This window comes from Lutjanus erythropterus, chromosome 9, assembly GCF_056507025.1.
Source record: "Lutjanus erythropterus isolate fLutEry1 chromosome 9, fLutEry1.hap2, whole genome shotgun sequence".
NCBI lineage: Eukaryota > Metazoa > Chordata > Actinopteri > Lutjaniformes > Lutjanidae > Lutjanus > Lutjanus erythropterus.
In genome coordinates, this window is record NC_139325.1 from 37009599 (window position 1) to 37035472 (window position 25874).

The 25874-nt window shown below is 37.4% G+C and overlaps 2 protein-coding genes across 2 annotated transcripts in view; both read right to left on the reverse strand.

Annotated features, from left to right (window-relative positions):
* The window catches only part of LOC146322093 (uncharacterized), a 33463-nt gene extending 14455 nt beyond the window's left edge, over nucleotides 1-19008 (reverse strand). The window contains exons 1-15 of the mRNA XM_084727478.1: nucleotides 17592-19008; nucleotides 14190-14274; nucleotides 13110-13175; nucleotides 12827-12999; nucleotides 11719-11865; nucleotides 10029-10082; nucleotides 9843-9896; nucleotides 9149-9202; nucleotides 9000-9053; nucleotides 8367-8420; nucleotides 6577-6630; nucleotides 5105-5158; nucleotides 4756-4809; nucleotides 3643-3687; nucleotides 45-98 (exon numbers count right to left, since the gene is read on the reverse strand). Of these exons, the coding sequence (XP_084583604.1) occupies nucleotides 45-98; nucleotides 3643-3687; nucleotides 4756-4809; nucleotides 5105-5158; nucleotides 6577-6630; nucleotides 8367-8420; nucleotides 9000-9053; nucleotides 9149-9202; nucleotides 9843-9896; nucleotides 10029-10082; nucleotides 11719-11865; nucleotides 12827-12999; nucleotides 13110-13175; nucleotides 14190-14274; nucleotides 17592-17612 (1023 nt within the window). The 5' untranslated portion in view covers nucleotides 17613-19008. The remainder of the gene's footprint in view (nucleotides 1-44; nucleotides 99-3642; nucleotides 3688-4755; nucleotides 4810-5104; nucleotides 5159-6576; nucleotides 6631-8366; nucleotides 8421-8999; nucleotides 9054-9148; nucleotides 9203-9842; nucleotides 9897-10028; nucleotides 10083-11718; nucleotides 11866-12826; nucleotides 13000-13109; nucleotides 13176-14189; nucleotides 14275-17591) is intronic.
* A 391-nt stretch (nucleotides 19009-19399) lies between these two features.
* Nucleotides 19400-25210, reverse strand: snrnp48 (small nuclear ribonucleoprotein 48 (U11/U12)). The gene is made up of 9 exons (XM_084727448.1): nucleotides 24954-25210; nucleotides 23748-23861; nucleotides 23427-23487; nucleotides 22727-22807; nucleotides 20916-21098; nucleotides 20570-20691; nucleotides 20195-20298; nucleotides 19817-19939; nucleotides 19400-19647 (listed from the first exon to the last, which is right to left on the reverse strand). The coding sequence occupies exons 1-9, from the start codon at nucleotides 25098-25100 to the stop codon at nucleotides 19560-19562; spliced, it is 1023 nt and encodes a 340-aa protein (XP_084583574.1). The 5' UTR covers nucleotides 25101-25210; the 3' UTR covers nucleotides 19400-19559.
* Nucleotides 25211-25874: the final 664 nt, after the last annotated feature.

The window sequence follows — 25874 nt, forward strand, 5'->3', positions numbered from 1 at the left end:
ATGAAGGACAGTTTGTCGAGATTTGTGACTCTGAATCAACTCACATCTTCTCCAGGGTCACCATCGCTGCCCGGCACTCCGTCGAGACCTTGAGTACCCTGAGACAAAAAAGAAGAGAACTTGAGCAGAGAGAAAACATCTCTGTAACATCATCAAATCCTTTTTTAGCACAGAACTGAGCCTAATCAGCAAAATAGGGTAAACTGGCCAGAGCAGGAATTTCCTCTATTTTTTTCTACTAGACTGATGAGTTGGTTAAATCATTCCTCCTGCTCCTCACTTCCTAATGCATTTTTAATGTAGAAATTGCATCAAGCTTTAAAGCATTTATGCATTTTTTAAAATACAACCTAGAGGACAGGTGCACATAGGTGAGAGAACCATGAGAACTTTAAAGCCTTGATATAAGAGTTGAGTGTCTCATTAAGCATCCACAAAAATCAGAGTGAAAATAAACTATTAGAAAACCTAATTAAATGAGAGTGAATGCGCAAAAGTCACGGCTGCTACTTAAATACGTGCACGAATCCTCACGTGAATGTATTCACAACAATTGACCTCTGTGGCTTTGCAGAGTCCAGTGATGCCTCCTACAAGTTTATACAACAAATGAGCTGTTCATGAGTGATGAAACAAGGGTGTAGCTGAAGTGTAGGGGGCGAGAAATCATCACCAATGAAAAATGAACTCAGGTTAGTGCAACAATGACTCCCACATGTGCCTAAAACAAGCAGTTAATGGGTTATAAAGAGGCGGGCAAACTGGCATTATTGAAATAACAAGTGTGCACTATATTTAGAATATTTTCACCACTTCACTTTGCTGTCAAACAGCCCTTTTCGATGGGGAACTGAAGCTCTTTTCACAGCCACCAGACTTCACTGGCATGAACAGTAATTTTACCTCTCAGAACATGAGAGTTTCTGGTCCACCGCTGCCTCGATCTGTCAGTTAGTGTTTTTGTGTGACTTTGCTGTTTCAGCATGTCAGTTTGGATCCAATCTAACATTACTTGTTGACTGAGGCAGCAGTGGACCACAAACTCCTGTAAGACAAAATTACTGCATCTCAGTGGTGGTCATGAGGGGGAGTGCTGCTCTTTCACTTTCACTTCCCGACCCATATTTAACCTGCCGGTCTGGGGGCTGAACTGGCAACCTTCCATTTACTTTTACTTTTCTTATACTGATATTTTTCGGTTTACTTTTGCTTTCTTTTGCTTTAAATAGCTTTGATATCTACAACACTGACAGCTTTCATCCCACGCTGGCTGGTTTTGGTTTCAGTATTCACACACCCTGCACTTGATGAAAGATTTCTTCTTTTTATGTGTAATTTTGAGCTGATGTAACTGCATGAGAGAAAATGCAACACTTTTTAAGCCAGTCTTTAAAAGCCAGATGACTTTATTTTTCTTGATTCCCACAGAGTTCAAAGCAACAGAGAAAACTTTGGGAAACTTCAGAAACTAAATCATGCGCTTTAGTCATGCAGCTTGTGTGTCACAGGTGCTGTCCAGATGGTATCATCCTATCAATAAACAGACATAGTTATCACTGTTTTGGCATCAACTCACTTCTAGTTTCTGCTTTACTCTGATTACATCACAAACCAGACATCCGTCTCTTTATTTATTGCAGTCTAAATGGGCACTGACCGAGTAAAGAAAAAGTAAAAGTCCTTATGGTAATTTTGGTATTTTTCTTACTCGAAGTGAAAGTGTTCTGTATTGTGTGAGATAAGACTTCAGACATGCTAGAAAACTAATTTGAAATTTTCAAAATTGCACAGGGGACAGAAATGAGAGACAGAAATTTTCCATTCTTCCCCCTGGGAGAGTTAATCCTTACAGAATTTGCACTTGCTGCCAAGACAGATATCAACTCTACTGACTGACTCATACATGATTACCCATAAATCAGAAAAAGTCTTGTTTGGAGATGACTTTTTATATCATATTTCCTTGTGACTTGATCATCTGACAAAATTAGCCTGAGTTTTGTTGGGATGAAAAAAAGTATTTTGAAAAAAATTGTCATATAAGCCCTCAAAAGCTACAGCATGTCATCAACTTAAGATGACACAGAGAGAACTTAAATAGCAAATCTGATGTTGTGTCAAGTGACCACAGTCACCACCACCTGCTCTCGGAAAGAAAATAAAATATATATATATATATATATTTTTTTTTTTTTCTAACATTTTATGCCTGAAGTAATTCAGATGATTTCAGTGTGACTTAGCTGTCAGTCACAGTGAGCGAGGAGGTGGTGGTCAAAGACACTCAGCAGACCGTGTGACATTTGTAAAGTTCAAACCTGTGACCTGTCAGTCATTGTATGATGCTCTGTACTGGGTTATGTGGGTTTATAGACTGTGACCTATCATATTTTTTTGCACATGTTGTCATATGATGTTTTTTAATCACAACGTTGTGCAACACTTTCTTCCTACTGTTTTTTTTAACCATTTACTGTCAAGCAGCATTCAGCTGAGGCTGGTTTTTGAAGGTTTGTAATTATATGGAATTAAGACTATTTTTTCATCAGTCGGATTTTTCTTGAAATGCAATGAAACAAGCTTGTGTTTAATTTTTCCCAGAAAAAGAGGAAGGAAGAAATAGTTTCAGCTTCTGAAGGGGGGCATCCCCGAAAAAGTGTGAGAACCACAGACAGAGAGCAGTTCGTGAATTTTCAAAAAGCTGCCTGATGGCGAGATAAAGCGGTGAAAATGTTACAAATATGGCGTACACTTAAACTGAGGAGAGTTTATTTTAATCATTTTAATGTTGATGTGATATTTTGTGGTTATTTCGATGGAAACACTACTGCTTTTGTCCACGGGAGCTTCCAAAATTAACAAAATATGTAAGTTATTCTTGTAGTGGAGTATTTTTACAGTGTGGTATAAGTAGTTTTACTTAAGTAAAGGATCTGAATGGTTTTTCCACCACTTGCACCAATCATGACAGGTTGATTTTCTGTGGGTAATGTTGAATCAACAAGAACATTTTTCCATGTCTATTATTTGAGTAACTTTTGGAAACCTGATGACGTCAAAATATCCAATAATTCATTCATGAATTCACAGGAAAAAGACAAAGTTGTTGTTTCTCATTCACTGTCCTGTACATCATCTCACAACCTTTCAGATTTATTGTTCTTTACAACTAGTGGAGCAAAAACTTCTAAAGTCTGAAGACTCATAAAGTGTCCAGAAGTCATCCTCTGTAGTATATGGATGTGCTCAGTAAATTTCACTGCAGTCCGTCTCTTAGATTTTGATATTTACTGTGTGCAAGTCAAATTTTTGATCTGCTGGTGGGGAAAGAAGAAAGTTCAGGAGGTCGCTCTCAATACTTACAGCAAATGATAAAGGAATTTTATCGGAGATGTTTGAGATTTGTTGGAAGGATTTACTCACAGACTTCCTGGAATTACATCTTTCACTGAGGTTTCAGTATTTCCCACCTGGGATTACCTGTTGTCACTGAGAAACTAAAACTATCCACTGACGCGCAGGCTGATCTAACCACACACCCCCTCCCACACACGCACACACACACACACACACACACACGCCCACACACATACAGTCACACAGTGTGGTATGTAAACTGAGAACAAAGTCACGTTTTTGTACCTTTGGTCCAATGGGTCCGAAGGCTCCCGTCTGACCAGGATAACCCTGAGGAGGACAAACAAGAAAGATTTTGCTCAGATAATCATAAAAAACATCTCTGCACAATGAGGACAAAATCATTTCAAAGTTGCGGCAAAGGAGGAATAAATGCAGAAACATTTCATTCTGGAGTACGGACTGAGTCACCGAGTGAAACCAGTTATTAGAGTCACACTGAGTCTTATCTTCACATCGCTGAGCTCATTCTGAGAGGAAGAATTTGAGTGATGTCATCTGTTGCTACACAGACAAAACAAAACTCACTGACATGCAAACAGAAGTGAAACACTGGAGTCACATGTTCACTATTGTTTACCTCTTCATCTGTCATAACGGAAACACAACAATGGAGGAATTTAATGAAGACGTGTTGGTACACATACAGTCTGACTTAAACTCAAAATAAATCTTTGCTCTCAGTAAAAATGGATCATAAACACACACATAACAATATTCTGTACCATGTTTTCAACATTATGTGTAATATTACTTTTACAAAGCCTGATTTTGACGAATGGTTAAAACTGACGATGGATATTGCCTCTTTCGAGTCGGACATGGACCAGTAATTACCAAGTGAGGTTTTATGAGATCTGGACTAATTTTTTAATGTACATAAAAAAAAAGAAACATAAAGGACTGAAAATGTTCCTTCCTTTTTATTCAAATGTGCTTAGTACCCTCTTTTTTTCTTTTCTCTATTTATACTATTATTAGTTTTGCATTAGTATTATTATTATTAGTAGTATTATTTAGATTGTTGAGTGCCAAGATTTGTTGTTTGTTGCTTTTGTTTTGCCACTTGTTTTATGTTAACTCTCTGTGGTGTGCTGTATCATGTCATGTTGTATTGTTCATAAAACAGAAAAACTAATAAAAACTTGAATTACAAATAAAAGAGATACAGATACAGTGCCAAACGGAGTCTGATCACTGTTGATCTGCAGTGTTCAATCCTTTAAAAAAAACACCCAATTATGGTTGACATTCTGAGCCGTAATCCAAACCAAATGTGAAGTCGGAAGTTCAGATTTTCTCGCTGAGCGCAGATGATGATTGAGGATGATTTCTTACCGTGTATCCTCTCTCTCCAACGTCCCCTGGAAACCCAGGAGCTCCGGTCTGACCCTGAAAGATGGTTTATGAGATGTCAAGTTAGCCGTGTCGTCTACAGGCCTATAGAACTGCAACACGGCTGTGATATGAACCAGTGTCGCATTTTTCCCAAATATTATAGTTACAGTTAAAATCTAAAGAACAGAGATCTGGTGAAAAGGTCAGACATCAACAATTGTTTGGTGTATTTGTCCACGAAGTTCCTGCAGATAGACGGAACATTTCATGTCTGTTGCAGGAGAACGTGTACATCATGTACATGTATATAACCTCCTTTTAATTTTTCAGTGTGTTTTGTTTGTCATACCTTCTGTCCGTCTGGTCCCTCAGGACCCTGTTTGCCCTCATCACCACTAGAACCCTGAACACAGAACACAGAGAGAATCAGAAACGAAGGAAAGATTCAAAACAAATGATCAAACCTGACTTTGAGCTTTGAGCTGACACTTCACATAACATGTCGGTCTGTTATTATTATTAACCACAGGCCCAAAATACACAGACATGCACAAACAGGACCTGAGCAGTGTGCAGGAGGTGAACTGGCACCAGTCCACTCCAAACTGACTGGTCTGTGCTGGACTTAGACTGGCAACCCCCCGGTTCCCAAGCCAAGTCCTTACAGACTGAGCTACAGCAATAAGACTTCTTGAGTCTTTATACAAACAAAACTCTAAAAGCTCTGGAAAAAAAGGTCATTGCATTTTCATCACTGCAGGTACTGAAAAAATATTAACTGAGTTTTGAAATTTTAGATTATTTTCAAATTTGTGCCTGATTTATAACATTTTAAATGGTTTGGTTTGGGATGTGACTCTACTCGGTCAGAAAATTCTACTAGATGCTCAAGATTATCTTCTGTATGAGACTGTAACAAACCATTTCACTGCACTGCATTTCTAATCAGCTTTTTTTCTGTAAAAGCCACAACTCAAAATGTCTGTTAAAATCTTCTCAGCTCTGCACTCTCAATATTAAATACTGTTTTAGGGGTTTCATGCTCTTATTTGACAAGCATGTTTAAGGCTGTTATCTGGTATGATGCATCAAAAGGTGACATTTATGTTTTAAACTGCACACGGTCACTTTTAAATAATTAAAATAAAATAAATAAATAAATCAAGTATGTATGATGTTTCTTAAAATTAACAAAACAAGCATTTCTATTTGAAACAGGATTGAAAATCAAACCGCTCCGACAGATAAAAGATAAAATTTGATTTTTCAGAGTATACTTACTAACCTCATTAAAACTAAAATTAATTTAAATTGATTGTTTTTCCTGATTTGCCTTTACTCATACATTATTAGACTTGAGGTAAATATTCAGAGAAGAAATAGTAAAACAATTTCAAACCTAGAGATCTGCTGCTGCAATAATTAGTCAATTAATCAATTAGTCAAACTAAAGTAATTTAATTACAAAGTATTTTGATGATCAATTAATCATGTCAGGCATTTTTCATTTGTGGGTTCCAGCTTTGTGAGGATTTGATGCTTTTCTTCATCATGTATGACAGTAAATGAAGGATCTCTGGGTTTTGGACTGTCGGCTGGACAAAATAAGAATTTTGAAGATGGACTCTGGGAAATTGTGATAAGCATTTTTTATTTTTTATTTTTTAAAAGATTATAGACTAAAGAATTAATAGTGAAAATTCAAATAATCAAATAATTGTTGTACAAATAATAAAATTAAACTGTAGAAGTTTAAAAACTTCAGGTAAATATGTCAAGTGTAAATGTCTTTGTGTGTGTGTGTGTGTGTGTTTTCTTTACCTTGATACCTGGACCTCCCGTTGGTCCCAGAGGTCCAGCGTCACCACGAGCGCCCTGAAATCAAACAATTAATTAACTAATTTCACAACAGCCAAGGTGGTTATTTTGACCGTTTTAAAACTTATATGTGCAATAATTCTGTTGAATTAAAGAGTACAGTGCTGCTGGTACCCGACTTTTCCTAAAAGTATCTGCACTTTCAGAGTATTTCGTTTTGTTGAGATCATTTTTACCTATTTGAGCCATAAGCCGTCATACTGACCACATGAAAATTATCACTGTGAATCTTTTACTTTTTGCAAAGTTGGAGATGAATCTTGGTTGCTTAGCAACTATCATCGTGTCCATCAATAAAACTTAAAAAGTCTTGATTTCCAATTTCCCAAAATTAAAATACAAATAATGAATTAATTAGACTCAATTAAAAATAAAGACAAATAGCAATGATCCAAATTTGGGGTTATATTTTTCTACTCGTTTCCACCCTTTTCCCACAGACTATGATTATTTGTTGTGATGGTTCTAGGTGGAAGTTTGTTATCATTAATATTAAAATAACATGGTTATGAACATATTTATGTTTATAAAATACATTTGACTGTTTCTCACACTGAATAATTCTAAGTTAACCTTGACTCAGATCACTGATGGTTATTATCTTACAGAAAAATCCTGCTATGAATACATGTTACAGTTTACTACACACAATGACTGCATACTGACAAATTTATAAATACATTTTACAAAATTTGTATATTTCATTTTCATCATGACAGATAATAGAATTTGCAAGTCAAACTTCAAAATTATCTCTTATGGAAATAAGAGCGTCAGCAGCAGCTGTCGGCTGGTAAACCCCTAGATTCACCACCGGTCCTCCGTGCTGCGCCTCCGTTCCACCTGGCTGTTGATGAAAAGTAGGAGACTCCCTGACGGCTGGTTGACGAACCAAAACTTTGGCTCGGGAGGATGAACCAAAAGTCTGGGTGATTTCCAAACGTGTGAGGAAACAAACACCAAGCCAACAGATGAAGATCACCTGGATATCTACACAAATCCGGAGGTGGTTCCCCCCAACAGTTACACCTCCTGCCTCTTCATCTGCCTCTGTCTGTACTTACTGGACGACAAGTTTCTTTTCAGGATTAATGAAAATATTGATTTTTACATCACTGTCTCTGTACTGCGGAACCCTTATGTGGACACAGTTGCAATAATTTCATTTTTATCACATTTCCTCCAGAGATTTTTGTATTTCAGCATAATTACAACAGCTGTTTTCTCTTCCTGTACGACAGTTTGAACTAAAGTGTTTTTTAAAGGTTTGTTTCCAGGAGTCAGATAGTGTTTGGTGTTTCATCCCTAAAATATTAAGAATTAAAACTTAACTCTGTCACTAAATCTTCATTTATAGGTCACAATTTTAACATTTAAAATAAACTGGTAAAATCATTAATTTTGCATATCTCTTTTCTTCTATCTCATTATTGATACCTTACTTTCTATTCTACCTTTGATTTATCTATTTATAACATTACAGCTAAATTTATCCTCTTTAAATTAAACAGGAGCTTTTACCATCCATCCATCCATCATCCTCCATCAGGAACCTCTCACTCTCACCTTCTAAATAAAATGAATCAGTATGTTTTTTTTTTTACGGATTTTGGCAAGAAAATAGGAAGAGATTACACTAATATGTAGTTTCTTCTGTGCGGTTTCAGTTTCAGATCACATATGACAGAGACAAATGTTTCCACCACAGAGAAGTTGAGGTTGTGTTTCCTTACAGTCTCACCAGGACCTCCGACTCCTCCGCGGGGTCCCTCCATACCAATGTCGCCCTGTCGACAGGAAGACACGTCATATTTTAATAAAACACTATATATATACACTTAGGCCTGAACGATATACAAGGTGCAAAGGTTCCCTTAAGTCTGGAGAACATGATATGTGGGTCAGGGCAGCTGTCTATCATCACACAGCTTCATTTATGATGAATGGTAAGTTGTGACACATTTAATAATATTTTGATTAACTGTTCAGCCCTATATATTATATACAACAATCAATCTTTTTGCAACCTGTCAACAATCAAATGCAAAATATTCATAACCAGAATATTTAGTGTTGTGTGATTATTACACTAAAAAAGAGAAGTTTCACCAACTCAGTTACCGAGCGCTCAATTCTCCATTTGGCTAAAAGATGAAAATGTATATGATGTGTATTATTTATCAGCCACTTTAAGACGAGAACAGAATGTTTGGAGTGAAGTAGAAGTCACTGCTGATATCTACTGTGTGGTCTTAATAATAATAATAATAATCCTATAATCATTTTAAAGTTAAATGTATTTTAAACACCGGTGTTCATGTTAAAGGTGTATCCCTGGTCAGTGCATCAGTCTAACAGGTGTTTACCTTCAGACCCAGCTCCCCCAGCTCGCCTGGGTCTCCTGGAAGTCCAGGTTCTCCCTGTCGACGACAAAAGATTCACTTCATTAGTAACTTTTAAGTTACAAACAAAAATAATCAGCAGAACTCTGCTGTGGGACGGTCAGTGAACTCACCATGGCTCCAGAGAACCCAGAAGCTCCTTCTTCTCCGTCAGGGCCGGAGTCGCCCTGCGAGACAAGAGGTCAAAGGTCAAAAACCACCAACAAACAAACAAACAGGAGGAAATAATGTGAACTGTAACACATATAGTTAAATCGAACAGCTTTAAATTCTCTTATTAATTTTGCCAGAAAGCAGGTTTGTTTAGTTCAGATCTAGTTTGAATAATTATTTTTCAGCACATTCTAAACTCATTTAAAGTTTGGAGCATTTCAGATTTTCCTAAATATTCAGTAAAAATCTGCAGATTAAGACAGAAAATCATAACAATGTTGCACACTTTTGTTTTACTGTATTTGTTTCATTTTCAAATCAAATATATTTTATTTATTTTGTTGGTTTTAGTTAATGAGCATGTTTCTAAAGTTTCTACAGTTTCATTTTATTGCCCTTAAAAGAAAAAAATAAATAGTGGATTTAAAAGAAAAAAATATTGAACTTTTACTTTCTTTTCCATGTTGGCTTTACTTTCATTTTCACTTTCATTCTTTTTTTTCTTCCATCTAATACTTTTACTTTCTGTGTGTGTCCCCTATTTCACAATGTTGTCACTACAGTGTCAGTGCAGGTATATCTATAGATAATAAGTCATTATAATTATGCGTGGTGGTGTTAAGTTTCAGTGCTGCTGTAACCTGACTGACTCACCACTGGTCCCGTGTCTCCTCCTCTTCCTCGAACACCTTTGGTTCCTTTATAACCCTAAAAAACATCGAGATTAAACTCTCTGAAGCACCACAAACACCTGAACACACAGCTGTAACTTGATTTGTTATGTTATTCAGGTTTTCTCATCATTAATAAACATGCGGTGATGATGTTTTAGACGCTCACCTCTCTGCCTTGAATTCCTGGCTCACCAGTTTTACCCTGCAGACCTCTGGACCCCTGAATACAAGAGGAAATAAGAGTAGATCAAGATAAACATGTGCATTTATTGATTGATTCCTAGTGTGTACATTGAAGTATAAGGCATAATATAAAGATTTTCCTAAAAAAAATGTATACACTCATATAAACATAATTCCTTTCAATCTTCGCATATGTTCCACTGGAAGTGTGTGGTGGAGGTTGAATCTGCAGAGACCCTGCTGCCCACTTTCTCATTATTTTGACGCTTTACCAACCCAAAACATCAGTATTTAACATCCTGGGAATGAAACTCAATGATCAAATATCTTTCAGGTGTTTTTACAAACAGCTCGGACAAAACCTGCCGATTGTACCTTTAAATACAACTGTGTGTTCATAAACATTACTGAAACTGAAAGCAAAACAAAAATTCTCCAATACATCTGAAACTCTAGAAAAACTGATTTTCCTGCTGATGCAGTATAGTTTTCTAACAGTGTCAATATTTAGAGCGACACATATAATGCAGTACTTCTACAGAAAGGAACTTTATTATCCCATCAGGACAGGAAATATGTCTTTGTCTCATCAATCAAAACATTAATTGCAGTAAAAACAATTCAAAAACATGACTAAACTAAACATGCATCACAAATAAACAGAAAAACAGTAATCCATGTGAAAAGTTGACACAAGTCAAGAAAATCTCCTGCATATGATAATAAAGGATCATGTATATACCTATATGAAAGATGTAAAAATATATCGAATATCACAATATCACAATGAAAAATGTCAAATGCAAACAAAAAAGACAATTCATGCTAATTTTTTGCACATACTTAAGTCATGGCTTCTGCTTTTATTTTATTTTATTTTATTTTATAGAGAAGAAAAGCAGACGCACTTTAAGATAAAGGGAAAAACAAATTTCACCTCAATAAACAATGTTGTACGTATCAGATTTATAACTATTAAAGGACATTTTTTATTGTTATCATGATACTGGGGGACTTTTTTTTATCGTGGTGACATCACACTGTGAGTTTTTAGTATCTTTACATCCCTGATCTTCTTGTTTACCATTTGATTGGCTGATGGGAGACGGCATGTTCAGTGTCATTACCAACAAAAACAAGCTTTTTGGTGTAGAAACAGCAGTATTACACAGAGTATCTCATTGCTGCAGAAGAATATGGTGCATGAGATGTGTTACCGTTCAAAATTTAAAGTGGAAACATGTTATTAATAATTTATATTGAATGTGGGAACAGGTAAAAGCTGTTGTAATGATGTGCATTGCATAGTGATAACATAGTTTGAGAAATGTTATTGCTTCGCTCAAACAAGTATTTAGAGCAGGGCTTGTCATCGGGGTGGAGGGGGGAGTAACATCAGAAGAAAACAGGAGACAAAGCATGACTTTGTTCATTAATTTAGTCTATTATGAGAAACATTATTTTACCAGGAGAAATCACGTCTGGCTTAGAGGGAACCAGTCTAAATGCAGATGTGCCTTCACACTGTGCAATCAGCATTTACTTTAAATTTTGACAGAGAACAACAGCGCCTCCATCAGGTCAATCAGTGTAATGTTTTCAGAAGACAGAGGACAGTGAAGGTCCTCATATGATGAATAAAGTGAATATGATGTCATGAAATGAGTCGGTACCTTTGGCCCTGCGAAGCCGGCGAATCCGGGCTCTCCGGGTTCACAGTCGCACTCTGTCGGCCCCTCCTCCCCGAGTCCCGCTTCGGCCCCTGACTCCTCCTCCGAGGACTCTGTCTCTGGTCCTTCTGGAGGGTACTCATACGGGACCTGAAACACGACAATGTTACACCATGAGGAACATGAAAACACAACTGTCTGCTGAGATACTGAGGCTACAGTTGAAATATGCATCTCCTCTGACAGAAAAATTTAAATTCTGAGATAATGTGAGGCCTCCTTAACTTGTGCTGATCTTGTTAATTTGTTACTTTACATAAAAAAGCTCTTTGAAACTGTTCTCGAAACAGGGTTCAATAAAAATAAAGTTGGTGTCAGTTTTGCAGTTTTTACATTCACCTAACACATCAGAAGTTACTTTGTCATATATTAAAATATTTCCACCATTTCCTGACTTTTTTTTTTTTTTTTTTTTACAAACTTATTGATCTCTGACTGACCAGCTTGACATCTCAAAACCTTTCATGGACCGACCCCCTGGAAGATCCATGGACACCTGTTTGTGAACTATTGCCCTAAAAATTCAGGAAATTTTGGTGTCTTAAATTCTGAAATATAAGCAAACCTGAGGTTACGTATATTAAGTGGGTGGTAAAAGTGATAGTGGAGAAATGACAGGAGATGAAGGAGATCTAATAAAAGTCCTCATAGGCTGCTGATGAAAACTGTTTTTGCCGCCATGACATTTATTTTCCAGCACAAGCTGAGCTCTAATCCTGATTTATCATTCTGGTGGTTGTGCTCTTTTCTGCAAAACAATAATATACCTAAAATGATAAATGTTATAAAAACATACTGCAGAAAGTCTACACACTGGGACTTTTTAGTTAAAGTAAAAGTGATTATAATGATCCCCTTTAAAGTGAAATTAGACTCAGGTTCAAAGTTAATTACTGATCTTGGAAACAGCAGTCAAACTGACAAACGGGCTCACACTGAAGGCCATGCTGTGTGACTGAAAGCTCCAGAACAGCTACCAGAAGTCTTTTCTCTGAAACAGGAGCTTCTCTGACCCCAGAGAAGACCTCCAGCCTCAGCGGTCTACGTGTACCTGCATGGACTCTGTGTCCTCCTTGGCGTAGTGGGACTCGGCGGTGGTGGCGTAGGGGAAGGCGTCCTCTGTGATCATGGTGACCCGCGTGGGGGCGGGGCCGTAGGGGTCGTAGTCGCCCTCCTCGGGCCTCTGGTCCTCGTCGTAGCTGTGAGTCGGCTCAGGCGGATACTCTGATGGTGAAGAGGAGACGACGGGACATTTAGACTTCTAGCCCTGAGACTTCAGAGGTTACAAACTCCAAGTCACATGTAATCAGGTAAGTGAGGGTCAGTGTGCTCACCTGGTTGAGGAGAGGCGGAGTTGTCGTAGTGGTCGACCAGAGAGCCTTCATAGGTGTGTTCCTCACCTGGACAGACAGATTAAACATGTTAAACACCCGTGATCAGACTTGATTCTCTGCATCTACCTACATGTACGTGGCTCGTTGGTCTAGGGGTATGATTCTCACTTTGGGTGCGAGAGGTCCCGGGTTCAAATCGCGGACGAGCCCAAACTGTGAGACAAAAAAATCCTAAAATATTAGACCTAAAAACTACAATATAGAGTGAACTGGAATTTAAAACTTCATAAATTGTAAGTGGAGAAAAATGACAACAGAAACAACTTGCTATGAATTGAACTGAATCTTGTAATAAAACAAGGAGGTATACCAGATAAAATACGGTATGGAATAAAATATTAAATAATATAAAACAATAGATTATAATTATAATACAGCACAGTGATTAATAAATTAGATAAAACCACATTTTAAAAAGTGCATTTAGAAAAGATTTAAAAGAGGTGACAGCGTCTTGCAGGTCATTCCAGATCAACAGATCGAAAGAGTGCCTACTAATATCATTTCGAATCACTGATTCTAAAATGCGCTGCTACCATATGAAATGAAGCTAAAATTAAGGTTATGTGTACTCTTTCAGTAACTGAGTATCCTTTTTTTTTTTATTTCTGCTTATTTCACAAATGATTTGTTTGTTTTTATTTTGGGAGCCAATCAGACTAAGTCAGAATCCTTACGATAAAGCTGTAAATTCAGGTACACTGTGACGGATATTTGTCATTATTTTTTATATGTTCTAGACCTCAGAATTCAGTAAAAGTTGTACCTAACCTTGACACAAACACCTTTTTATTCAGCTCTCTCTTTAATATTTCATACAACTGTTTCCTACATTTCTTTTCAAAATAAAAGAGTTATCAACAATAAAAAAAAAAAAAACTCATTTAGATTTGCCTGTTTTTAATTTGGAATCAACTGTTTTCCTTGTTGTTCTGTGCAGTGTGGCTGTTACTGATGAATAAAAGTGAAATTTGTGTGTAATGTTCCATCACAGCAGTGTGTGTGTGTAGCAGCTCCGACCTGAGTGGTATCCAGAATATTCATCCTGGCAGAGAGAAGAGACGACACACAGCGTGAACACCAGCAGCCGTGAGAGGAGAGATGCCTGCAGGGGAACAAAAACACACAGCAGCTCTCATTTAAAAACCACGACGATACAAACTGTGTGAACAATTCACAGGAAGAGTCAAGAGCACCTCAACTCGAAAAGACCTGAAGATTATATTATTTTAAACGTACTGACCAGATCTTATTGAAAGGTGTGTCTGGAAAAAGAGTCTCAGATTCTCATCAGATAAAAGTAAAATTAATTTCATTAAAAGTAATAAATTGCCGCAAACGAATGAATTTGCTTGCTGAAGCCCTAACATGTTTACTAAGTGAGTAAAAGTGATAACGATACAAAGATATCCAAAATCTAAGACAATATCTAATCTCACATCAAGATGTTTATAATATCTATATATTACCCAGCTGTACTGGTGTGTTTTGTATTTCATATTTGTATGTTTAACCTGCTGTATATAAAACTGCAAGTGCCTAAACCAAAATTAATGCATGTGATAACTGCAGCCATGATGAATCAGACCAAAGCATGATGGTCATCTTCTTTCTGTCCTTATACAGACAATAGAGAACTGACAGCCTGCATCTAAAGTGGAACCAAAAGACCAGCAGGTGTGATGAAGTCAGAACCGTCAGTGATGGACTTAATAATGAGATCCATCTTTTAAAACCCCGCAGGACTGCGGTCCTGAGACTCTGTTGGGGTTTGGGTGAGGATCAAACGGACTGAGAGGTTTCTTTGTCAGGATGAAAAACGCTGACTTCTTCTCAGACTCGTCTGACATTCCTTAAGCTTCGCTCTGAGCCTGAACACCAACTGAGGAAAAACCTAAACATTTAACCACACCAGAGAAGCTGCACGGTAAAGTTAAAATTGACAGAACCACAGTTTCTTTGTCAGGTTTTTGAAATCACAGTTTGAGCTTGTGAAAAACTGGATTTTGTAAAATATTCCCCAGGAATATCAAAATCAGGATTTGTAACTGTTTCACCATAAATGCATCTCAACTTTCTGCTGACTGGCACCGTTTTTATTTTTATTTTTCACTGGTTTCCCTGAAACAGTCACGGCTGCTAATATTTTAGATTTTTCTTATTGTCAACAAATACCATTAAAAGACAGATGCTGACACTTCCTTTCCTTTTTCAGTTTCTTTCCGTGGAACTTTGAGGGGAGTTTTTGATTTTGTATGAATGCAGCAAAGAGCAGAGGGACAGTATTTTTTGTAGACCAAGACCAGGGCTGCTCAAAGTGGGGACCGTGGGCCAAAGTTGGCTGGCCAGATTTTTCCAGTGGGAGACAAAATATATATAATATATATTGCTATTTTATTAATTTTTATTTTATTCATTTATTAAAATGCTCTTCAAATATGTAAGATCTTTAATTATTAATTATTTACCATAATCTGAGCACAACAGTAAGACATTTTGTGCAGGACATGAGTTAATTATGGGAACTTTGGATCCAAATACCATTTTGCATCTTAACAATACGATACATGTTTGTTTTTGGTCAGTGGTCCACCGTTAAGTTTCATTTGAGGTAAAATAAGATAAACCTTCATCAGTTCCATAATTCAGAAGTTTTGGCCCTCTGAATGAAAAGGTTTGGGCACCACTGCCCTAAACTATAAACAGAAGGGTGGAAAGAATATAAAAATAAACGGTGTTGCATTTGTACAGTACTGAACCAAGATGAAGGAATGTTCTCACCATCCTGCAGTTCAACATGAACATTTTTTGCCACATTTCTATGGAGTATAAGAGGTTTTATAGTAAAGAACTGCATCATTCATCTTCGCTGTAAGAGGAGGAGCAGGTGGAGCAGAATCCTGACCTGCAGGACCTCTGGGACAGTGAGGTGAGACACTGCTGCTGCGCTCCCCACTGTTTCATATTTAACATGTTCTCATGTTTTTGGTTTGTTACACAAAAATCTTGTATGATGAAAATGTCACTGTTTTAGGTATTTGAGGTTATTTTGTTTCTTTTGGGACCTAAAATTAAAGGATATTCACCAGGATTACACAGTACTTTACTGAACTAAATTAAAAGTTCCTCAGATGAGTCCACATGGTCTGGCTTTAAGTTCGCACATTTAAGGAAAATAAATAATTTATTTTTTCATACAAATCAGTAAAGCAAGACGAGGCATTGTTATGATGAGTCTTTCAAAATGGCACAGGCAGCTGAGCGACTAAATAAAATCTGTGTTTTGTGAAGAACAACATAGATATAAATCTGCTTTTTCATGAATCACAGTGGAAAATGATACACAGCACAGAAAAATAACTTGTCCTTCATGGTTTAGGACAAACTGTCGAACAGCAAGATTCTCTCTGCAAGTCACAGTTCAATATAGGAGTTTGTTTTATCTGTTACAGGCCTTTTCCCAGTATGCTTTGCTGATGAAAATATCAATTAAAACAACAGACAGAAAGAAAACCTGCCAACATTTTCATGAAGAAATTAATACGTTATATATTCAAATTATATAAAAATATATTGTATTTGTACTGAGCATTTTCTCTGAGTAACTGAGTGTCACCATAAGCTAATGTTTTTATTTATTGTCATCTGTCTGGTTTGATGCAGCATTTTCTCTTTGTCCAAGCTAAGGGACAAATAAAGTAACCTTAATCTTAGTGTTTTTATTTTGTAAGGCATCTGCATTGGTAAATTGGTCACTTTCTAAGGTAGTTCATGTGTATTTCATATTGTGTTTTGTCCTGTGCAGTCTAGACTTACTGTTTTATTATGTAAGTCATCTGCATTTACTGTATTCTGTATTGCACTTTATATTTTATTTATTGCATCTCCTTGTTAAGTGTAGGACTACAGATGGAAATCAACGTCTTGGTGCAACCATGTTGTCATTTTCATGTAAATGATCGACATCATTGCACGCTGCTAACGAATTAAATAAACTAAATTTTTGGGAATAATGATTTTTAAGGCCTAGTATCTGCTGACACCTAAAAACCAACAAATTCAGATTAAAGAGTGTAAAAACCAAAACTGTGCTGTCTCTGCCAAGTGCCAAAACAAATGTCCATTTACTGTTTGTTCCATTTAACACATGTAAAGCTGAGCTTTATCTTTGATCTCTAAGGCGTCACATGATATTAACTGTCCAGTAACTCAAACCAACCCATGTTCCAGCGACTCTGTCCTGTTTGTCCAAAAGTAAACAGTCCACAGCTGACATTTTTACACAATCTTCTCTCCATTACATGCACAAGAACTGCATTTGATCCAAATCAACTAAAATTCCACCCCTGGTCCCATCAGGGAGCCAAAACAGACACCAAACCTGCAGGGCCCCGGGCCAAACGTGGACCCTCTCTTTCTTACCTTGTCACTGGAGGCTCCCATGGTGCTGCAGAGTCCCCTCAGACCAGACCAGATCGTGCACAGGACGCTCTCAGGATACAGATGAGGACAAAAAAACAACCTGATTTAGCTTTCCCTGAGCACTTCTCCTCACAGCATTATCACCCCGGTGGTTCCCCCTGTCCTCTCTCTGTCTCCTCTCTCTGTCTCTCCAGGATCCCTCAGGTTCCCAGGCACTGACGGGATCCTCTCAGTCTTTTTTTTCCCCTCTGTCTTCTTGTCCTCTGTCTCTGCGTCTCAACAGGGTGAGAAATACCTGAACCAGAATCCAGCACCAGCAGAGAAACACCAACACAGAGAAAAAGAGATGGATGGATATGTGCAGAAATTTCATACAAGAAAAGTCTTAAATTTCAGCCTTTATGATTCTCCTAACATGATGTTAAGTATTTACAGATGACAAAGTAATTATAATTTTAAAAGCTTTCCACAGGTGAATAAAACAGATGTTACAAAGTGTGCCAATATCAAGTACCCCAGCAGAATGTTTGAGTTGGTGGGATTAAGGATATTTTACTTTTAATTTAACTTTGACTTTTTTGATTTTTACTCTTTATTTCAAAGAACACACTTTGTATTTTGGTTGACTCTTTTTTTTTTTTTCATGTTTGTGGTTTGATTGGAAAGGAAACTAGGGGTTATAAGATTGGAAATATAATTTTCTGATTTACAGTGATGATGTTCTTGTTGTGTGCCAGATTCTTTTCTTTTAGAAACGACGCTTAATCTCAATATGCTAAGAAATAAATTTAAAAAGAGATCTGCACCAAAAACAAATTCCTTCGCTTCGTAATCGATCTTTTCACTGACAGACGACCAGACAGCCAACTTACAAAATGTCAGTACTTTGTAATTTGCAGCAGGTCTACTTTATTTCTCTGCAGCTTGAAATGGATCCTAAATATTAGTTTCTGTTGCACAGTGTAATTTAGTTGTTATTTTCTGTATGTTTTTTTTTTATTCATCCATTGTTTTTAAGCTTAATTCCTTTTTTAGTCCTTATGCTTGCCGTTTTATTTATTCGTTAAGGGCATTCAGGTATTTTATTGTTGCGTTTTATTTGTAAAACTCTTTGTAATGCTGGTTTTGATAACCGACAGAAATAAACTTTATTATTATTAGAAAATTAATCTGCAACTATTTTTATGATCCATAAAATGTAAAAACTTACAGCTTTTACTTGTTTTAACATTACTGTAAACAGAAAATACCTTTGAGTTTTTGACTCTTGATCAGACAAAACAAGATATTTAATGATGTCACCTTGAGCGCCGGGAAAATTCTTGTACGTTTCTTTTTTTTGACAAAACAATTGAGAAATTAAAATAAATAGATTGAATTTACACTGATCCATTTTAATTAAAAAAAAAAACTTGTAAAGAATTCTACATATAAACTTCTTTTGTTTGGAGTAATAACTACATTACAGTGTGATCACATAATTTTAAAATGATGACCTCCACATTTTAAATAGCATCTTTCTTTCTGAAATGGATTTCATAAAAACTATTTTGTAGCATTTTTCTAACAAATTTCAAGACTTCTGAAATTTCCTTCCAGGTCTTTCTTCTGATGACTGTGAAACAAGAGTGACCTTTGACCCCGTGATAAAAGCCTGTCAGCTATGACACTCCTGTCCAACATTCCATGTAGTCTGTGGTTGTGGACCGTTCCCAGCCAATCAGGAAGAGGCAGGAGGAGCCTGTTCAAGATTAGTAAACATGTAATTACACTGTAAAACACAGCAGTATTAAAACAAAACAAAAGAATTTTATGTTTTTGGTTCTTTAAACTTTATTCCCCAGTCATTTCTTTCCAAAATCCCCACGTTCATGAATTTAAAATGTTGTGACACCCGACATATTTTGACCTGCAGAGGCCACAGTGACCTATGACCTCATCTGATCGACTTCTGCTGATCCAGCACCATCACTTCTCCTTCTCCCTTTCGTCTTTCTTCTTTTTTTTCTTTTTCTTTCGGTCGTGGTGGTGGTGGTCATCAGGGGAGCGGGAATCCCTGTGACGATCCAGAAGGCAAACATTGACATTTAGAAGCCTGCATGTGCTTTACTGATACATGTTCGACCAATGATTGTGGCCATAAGTGGATTAGTTGGGGAAATAAAACAGTATCACTTACTGTTTGTCAATCCTCAATTTCTAAAGTAAATTAAGTTCTTTCTCACCTCTCCTTCTTCTTCCGCTTCTTCTTGCTCTCTCTGTCTTGACTTCGTTCCCGGCTGCGATGACGTCTGCTGTGGGAGTGACGAGACTCTGAGGACACTGACCGCCTTTCATCCAGCCGACGTCTAACAGACAAACAAAACCAGTCATCAACCCAGTGACCTTACAGACTGTTGTAGATAGACAAAGTTTCTGCTCTCTCAGCAAATCTCAAAACTGCACACGTCTTTAAGGGAGTCTGGAGATATTGGGGACACCAGTTCAATGGTGAAATCAGTTGAAACAGTGGTCTCAATAACATCTGTACATCTACTTTATCTAAAGAATTAGTTAAGACTAGTCTTTGGGATGTTGGTCACAACAGTCAGGTGTTGTTGTACCTGTGGGAGGAGAGTTCAGATCTCGTCGCCTCCTCCTCGTCCTCTTCCTCCCTCCACTGTCTGGAGAGCTCCTCTGAGTGGACGTTGATCACCTCTCTGATCACCTGCAGGGAAATCACAAGCATGCCAGATAGTTAATTTGTTTCTTCACATTAATTTAAACAGAAAAGAGTTTTTCTGAGGACGTCTGGTACACTGTACCACTAAACGATTCTGTGTTGATACACAATGCTGAGAAGAGGGGACAGCAACACATCTGATAACATCAGGTCAGCACAAACAATAGTTAGTTTTCTTAAAAGTTGCTTCTAAAGTGTTCCAATGTGTTTTTAATCCATGTTGGAGGATTAAAAACATTGTGTTTGTCACTTGTACCTCGGTGTAGGACTTCTTGGTGATGTGAACGTTCTTGGCTCGATAGGACTGACGCCGCCTCTTATAGTCCCTCATCTCTGCCATCAGCTCCAGGTGAGTCTTTGGTTCATTTTGTTCTTCATCTACACACAAACACACACACTCATTTTACCAGAGGACCACACTGATGGAGAAACAAAACTTCTCTTTCTTTATTCACCAAAGTAACAGCAAAATGTATTTCTTTCAAACAGAGGGTGATTTTAAAGTGAAATGAGTGTACAAACAGATGTTATAGTTATCTATTTTTCATGTACAGGTGGTCTGACAGGCCGTATTTTATCACTCAGTAATGTGCGAGTCTCACCCTTCTGGAGTTTGGACACCAAATCTACGTAAAGATCGTCATTGCTGGAGGAGGAGGCTTCCTTCTGTTGGCTGAGGACGCCGACCACATGATCGTACAGAGCCAATCGGTCGGCCACAGTGAGGTCACACACCGCGCGCTCGTGGGTCTGAGGCACATCAACAGGCTGTCCGGAGTACTGACCTGACGGAGGACCAGAAAAGGTTTACACACACGTCACCGCGGCACATCATTCAAAAATACTAACAGCACATCTTGATGGGGACAACAGAACTTGTCTCCACGTCCAGATGTTATTGATGGTCTTCGTCATCAGCTCCAAACCCAGAAACACTGTATGCATTTTTACTCCTTGCAAAGCAAATTCACACACGCATTGCTCTAAATCAGCGATGTTACCATGTAAATTTGACACAACCTCAGCTGGAGCACAGGTGTTACTGACGGCACAGAAAAGTAAAAAGGAACACAGTACAGTTATTTCTAATTAAGCAAAAATCAGCCTGTGGATCCTTGACAATTGCAGTTTATTTACAAAATGCAATGTGCTGAATGATGTAGTTTACATGCTACAAGTGATTAAACAGACTACAGACAAAGGTGCTCAACACGTTTCCCATCTAATCTACAACTCTGGAACCTCAATGATGTGTTTGTAATTCAGCTCAGTTTCTTTTTAGCTGCTGTAAAATATACAAAATATTCATACAGCTTTTTAAGAGTAAAATTCAAGCACTTTCAAGTTACCTAAACAAAAAACCTGCAGACTCTCTAAGCCTTTAGAATTGCATCTAAATTGTTTCTGCTGCTGGAGATTTCTCTCTCACAGCTATCTATGTATATTGTCATTTTGTTAATTTTTCCAGCTGTTCATATTAAGTTTGATTTGATGTTTTGATCATGATTTTGAAATACTCCTAGTTTCCTGAGCAAAGGATCAACATAGGACTTATCTAGCTATGAACGTCAAATATGTGACCTGAAATTATGGTGAAACGTGTCTCGGCAGAGTTTTTTGGCTGCTTGGAAAAGATGTTCAGCTGCTGAGCCAAAGTGTTATAATTGTAGGGAAATCCCTGCTTACATGTGTGTAAACACAATGAGTAATACTGAGGTCAGTAAAAACTATTGCGGTCACATAAGTTAGTAACACAATTATCCTGAAAAGCCTAAACATTCATGTTAACTGACAAGTCTGAATGCATGAAGACTTTCCCCAACACGTAATGGGAAAAGAATATATGTGGAAGTCCTGTGTCTACTCTGTCTGTGTGTGTGTGTGTGTGTGTGTGTGTGTGTGTGTGTGTGTGTGTATGTGTGTGTGTGCACACGCGTGTGTGTGTCCCAGCCCAGCCGTTTGAAAGGATATGATGTTAAAGGATACTACTCGTAATCAGGAAAGCCTGAACCAGAGCAGCAGAACTTTCAGTTCCTCTAATACTCACCACCCTGTTGCTGCAAAAAAAACAAACAACACACGGATTAAACATGTCAGCAGAAAAATGACATTAAATAATGATGACAATCCCAAAACTAATTACACAAGTTTCTTATTTCCTGGGATTACTGTTTGTGGGGACTGGAGGAAGATGCCGGTTGAGAGGGACCAAATAACTGAGTGATAAGTTAGCAAGGTCAGAACAAGATAATCCTCTAGTGACATCTAGTGGTTTGTTACTACATCTGCAATCTGAAATCTAACTGTGCCTTTGCTTCAGTTGGACAGCTGTCTCATCTGTGGTCAGGGTGGTAAACATCAGGACATCAGAGGAAACAGTTTAGCTGCGAATTGTTACAAATTAAGCTCCCACCTTGCCAAAAGACTCCTTCCATCCTCATCAGTGGTGCAGCAGATCTCGCCTGCAGGATCACCTGATGCTGGGTGGATTTGTCTGCATGAAGAAAATGACAACTGAAAAATGTACCAGTTTTTCATGTGTTTTCTGGACAGGATTTGTCAAGAAGCCAGAAACAGACATATTGAACTTCTAGAGTTCAGAGTGCGATTAAATATCACTTTTCTAATATCAGAAAGCGTTTCATTCTGTCATAAAGATCAAAAACTTTACCAAAGAGAACCACAGGTTCACAAGTGCACAGCTGAGGTACGTGGCTGTATTTTTTTTAAATAAAACCAATTAATAAGATCTCTATAAATTAAAATAATACTTGTAAATATCTTGCAGCTCACAAGGATTTTTTTCTTCTCTCTCCTTTAGACAAAGAAATCATCAAAACATTGAATAACAAGGACAACAGAAAGGTGTCATTGTTTTTAAGTTTTCTGATCTTCATCTTTAAATACAAGTTCATTAAGAGCAATTAGCACAAAAATGAGAACATGGAAATATTGTTATTTTCCAAAACATCTTGATTTTTCTTAGTTTAAATTTGGAGCTCTGAAAGCCGAATGACAATTTTAGCATCTTTCAAATATTTTCTTCAAATCTCAAAGGGGAAAAGGAACATTTTGTTGAACCCTTTACCTGAAGTGAAATTTGGATAACTCACCCATTGTAAAGCTTCTGACGCTGCTGTTCTCATAGCACACAGAAGGGTCGACCATCCCTGCCTGCAAAGGAGTGATGAAATTTTCTATTAATGATTAAGTGCATTACAGTGGCAGCACATCAACCCTGGAGTTCACGGTGTTTAATACTGCATGATGAAGACAAGCTTCTGCAGCCTGCTGCCATATTTCCATCCTCAGTGATATCACTAGCACAGAGGGAGGTTGTAAAATCTTCCAGCAGTGAACTGTACTGCAAATGAGGTGTGTCATTCTGGAATCCTGCTTCTTTAGATTCCATCAGAGCCGTGTGTGTGTGTTACCTGCTCCTCAGCTGAATAGCCCATCTTCCGGAGTCTGCAGGAGGTTTTATGTTTCTCCATGCTCCTGGCTGGGACTCTGTGGTTGGGGTCATAGGGGCACTGCTCCATCGCTTCCTGAAGAACAAAAAAAATGACAAACATCACCAGAGGAAGATTAGCTGTGAATTACACAGCTATGAAATGGTGAGCTCTGTGGTTTGGTCCGCACACACAAATATACTTTATCTTTGACCTGATATTTCCAACTTTATATCTGGCCATCAATCTGTCCAGGGAAACTTGGACTTCCAGGTTTCATATTAACACACAACTCCTGCAGAGTAAATATATTAAGCTACAAGCACTAATCAATGACTTGAAATAGTATAACATACCCTATCTATTGTTATATATATATATAAATTACAGCATCTTTAAAAGAATAAATTGGGCTGGTGGAAGCTGATAAACCAACCAGCCAAACTAACAGACTTTAGGGAAAAAATTATCAGCTTTCTTGTGGCAAGAAACATAAAAGTAACAACTAACGATCATTTTCAGAGTCGATTAATCAACCAATTATTTTCTCAATTAATCGATTAATTGTTGTTGGCCTATAAAAGAAAATAGTGAAAAATATTGATCAGCGTTTCCCAAAGTCCAAGGTGACATCCCCATATGTCTTATTTTGTCCACAACCCAAAGATATTAATTTTACTGTCAGAGAGGAGTAAAGAAACCAGACAATATTCATACATTTAAATACAATGTTTGGTACACTTAAGAAATTAAATCAGTGAATTTAAACTTTTTTTTTTCATACAAAATTACTCAAACCGATAAATAAATTATAAAAATAGATGGTGATAAATTTAATAATCGATTAATCAATGAATTTCTGCAGCTCTATTAACGTTTATAGCGTTAATTCAATATTTATCTTTAAAATTAACAAAACACATGGAGGGAATTTCCCAAAGTTTCTGGGTACTGCTTTCTGACTGAGGTTAGTCGTTAATATTAACAGTTTGATTAGCTAACACTTCAGCTCCTGGTTGGTTCGACAACAAATGAAAAGCAACGCTTTCCTTTTTGCGCATGTGAGTACTGTTCTCTAGCTGTGATAAAAACCAAGGTTAACTTAAAAAACACTTTTTAATATGAAAGAGTTTTACTTTCACTGAAAACGCCACTAGCTAAACTAACGTTAGCTAACGGTTAACTTACCTGTTTGCAGTCCTTGTAGTCCCGCGACCATCCCAGCGTTTCAAATATATCGTCCAGTTGTTTTTTACATCTCTCGGTGAACTCTGTCAGCTCCTGCAGACGCTTCAGTCGATCCTGAAGACTTTGTGTTTCTAACGAGTCCGACATTTTCAGGGTTTAAATCCAGTTTAGATGAGAAATTGCCCCGAAATCATCGGTGTTTTGTTTTCACTGCAAAGGCGGCGGCCATTTTGGGCGCGGCGTGATGACGACGAGGGCGTTAGCGGGAAAACAGAAGCAATGCATGCTGGTAGTTGAAGTCCATGATATGATATGAAATGATATGATATGATATGATATGATATGATATGATATGATATGATATGATAATTATATAGCAACAGCATCTTTATGTTTAATACTCATAGTTTTTTTTGGTTGTTGTTTGTTTGTTTTTTTTTTAGCTTTTATTTTCCAGGGAAAAAATACAGAATAATTCCTAATTTTTTTAAATTGCCCCTCTGGTGTGCACATGCATCTGTGAACTCTGTCAGCTCCTGCAGATACTTCAGTTGATGCGGCGATGGTGCTGCTGCAAAATAGTGTCGGGGAGAACTTGAGCCCTGACATAAATTTTGACAATTTTGTCATAAATAGAAATGCAATAATGACCGCTGGGTATGTGTATGTTAATGTTGTCCACTGTCAAGTCTCTATTTGATCACTTGATGAGACAATACATAAACAGTAGCTAGTTTAGGCGCTAAATCTGTGAGTACTGACAAGCTGAACACATGGATGAATCCCCCTCCAACAGTAATGTTAAGACAGCAACAGGTGTGTGTGCTTCATAAGCACTACACAGTGTGCACTGGGGCCTATTATAATTACTCTATGCCATAGCAACACACATCTCTACTGAGAAAACAGGTGGATGCAAAT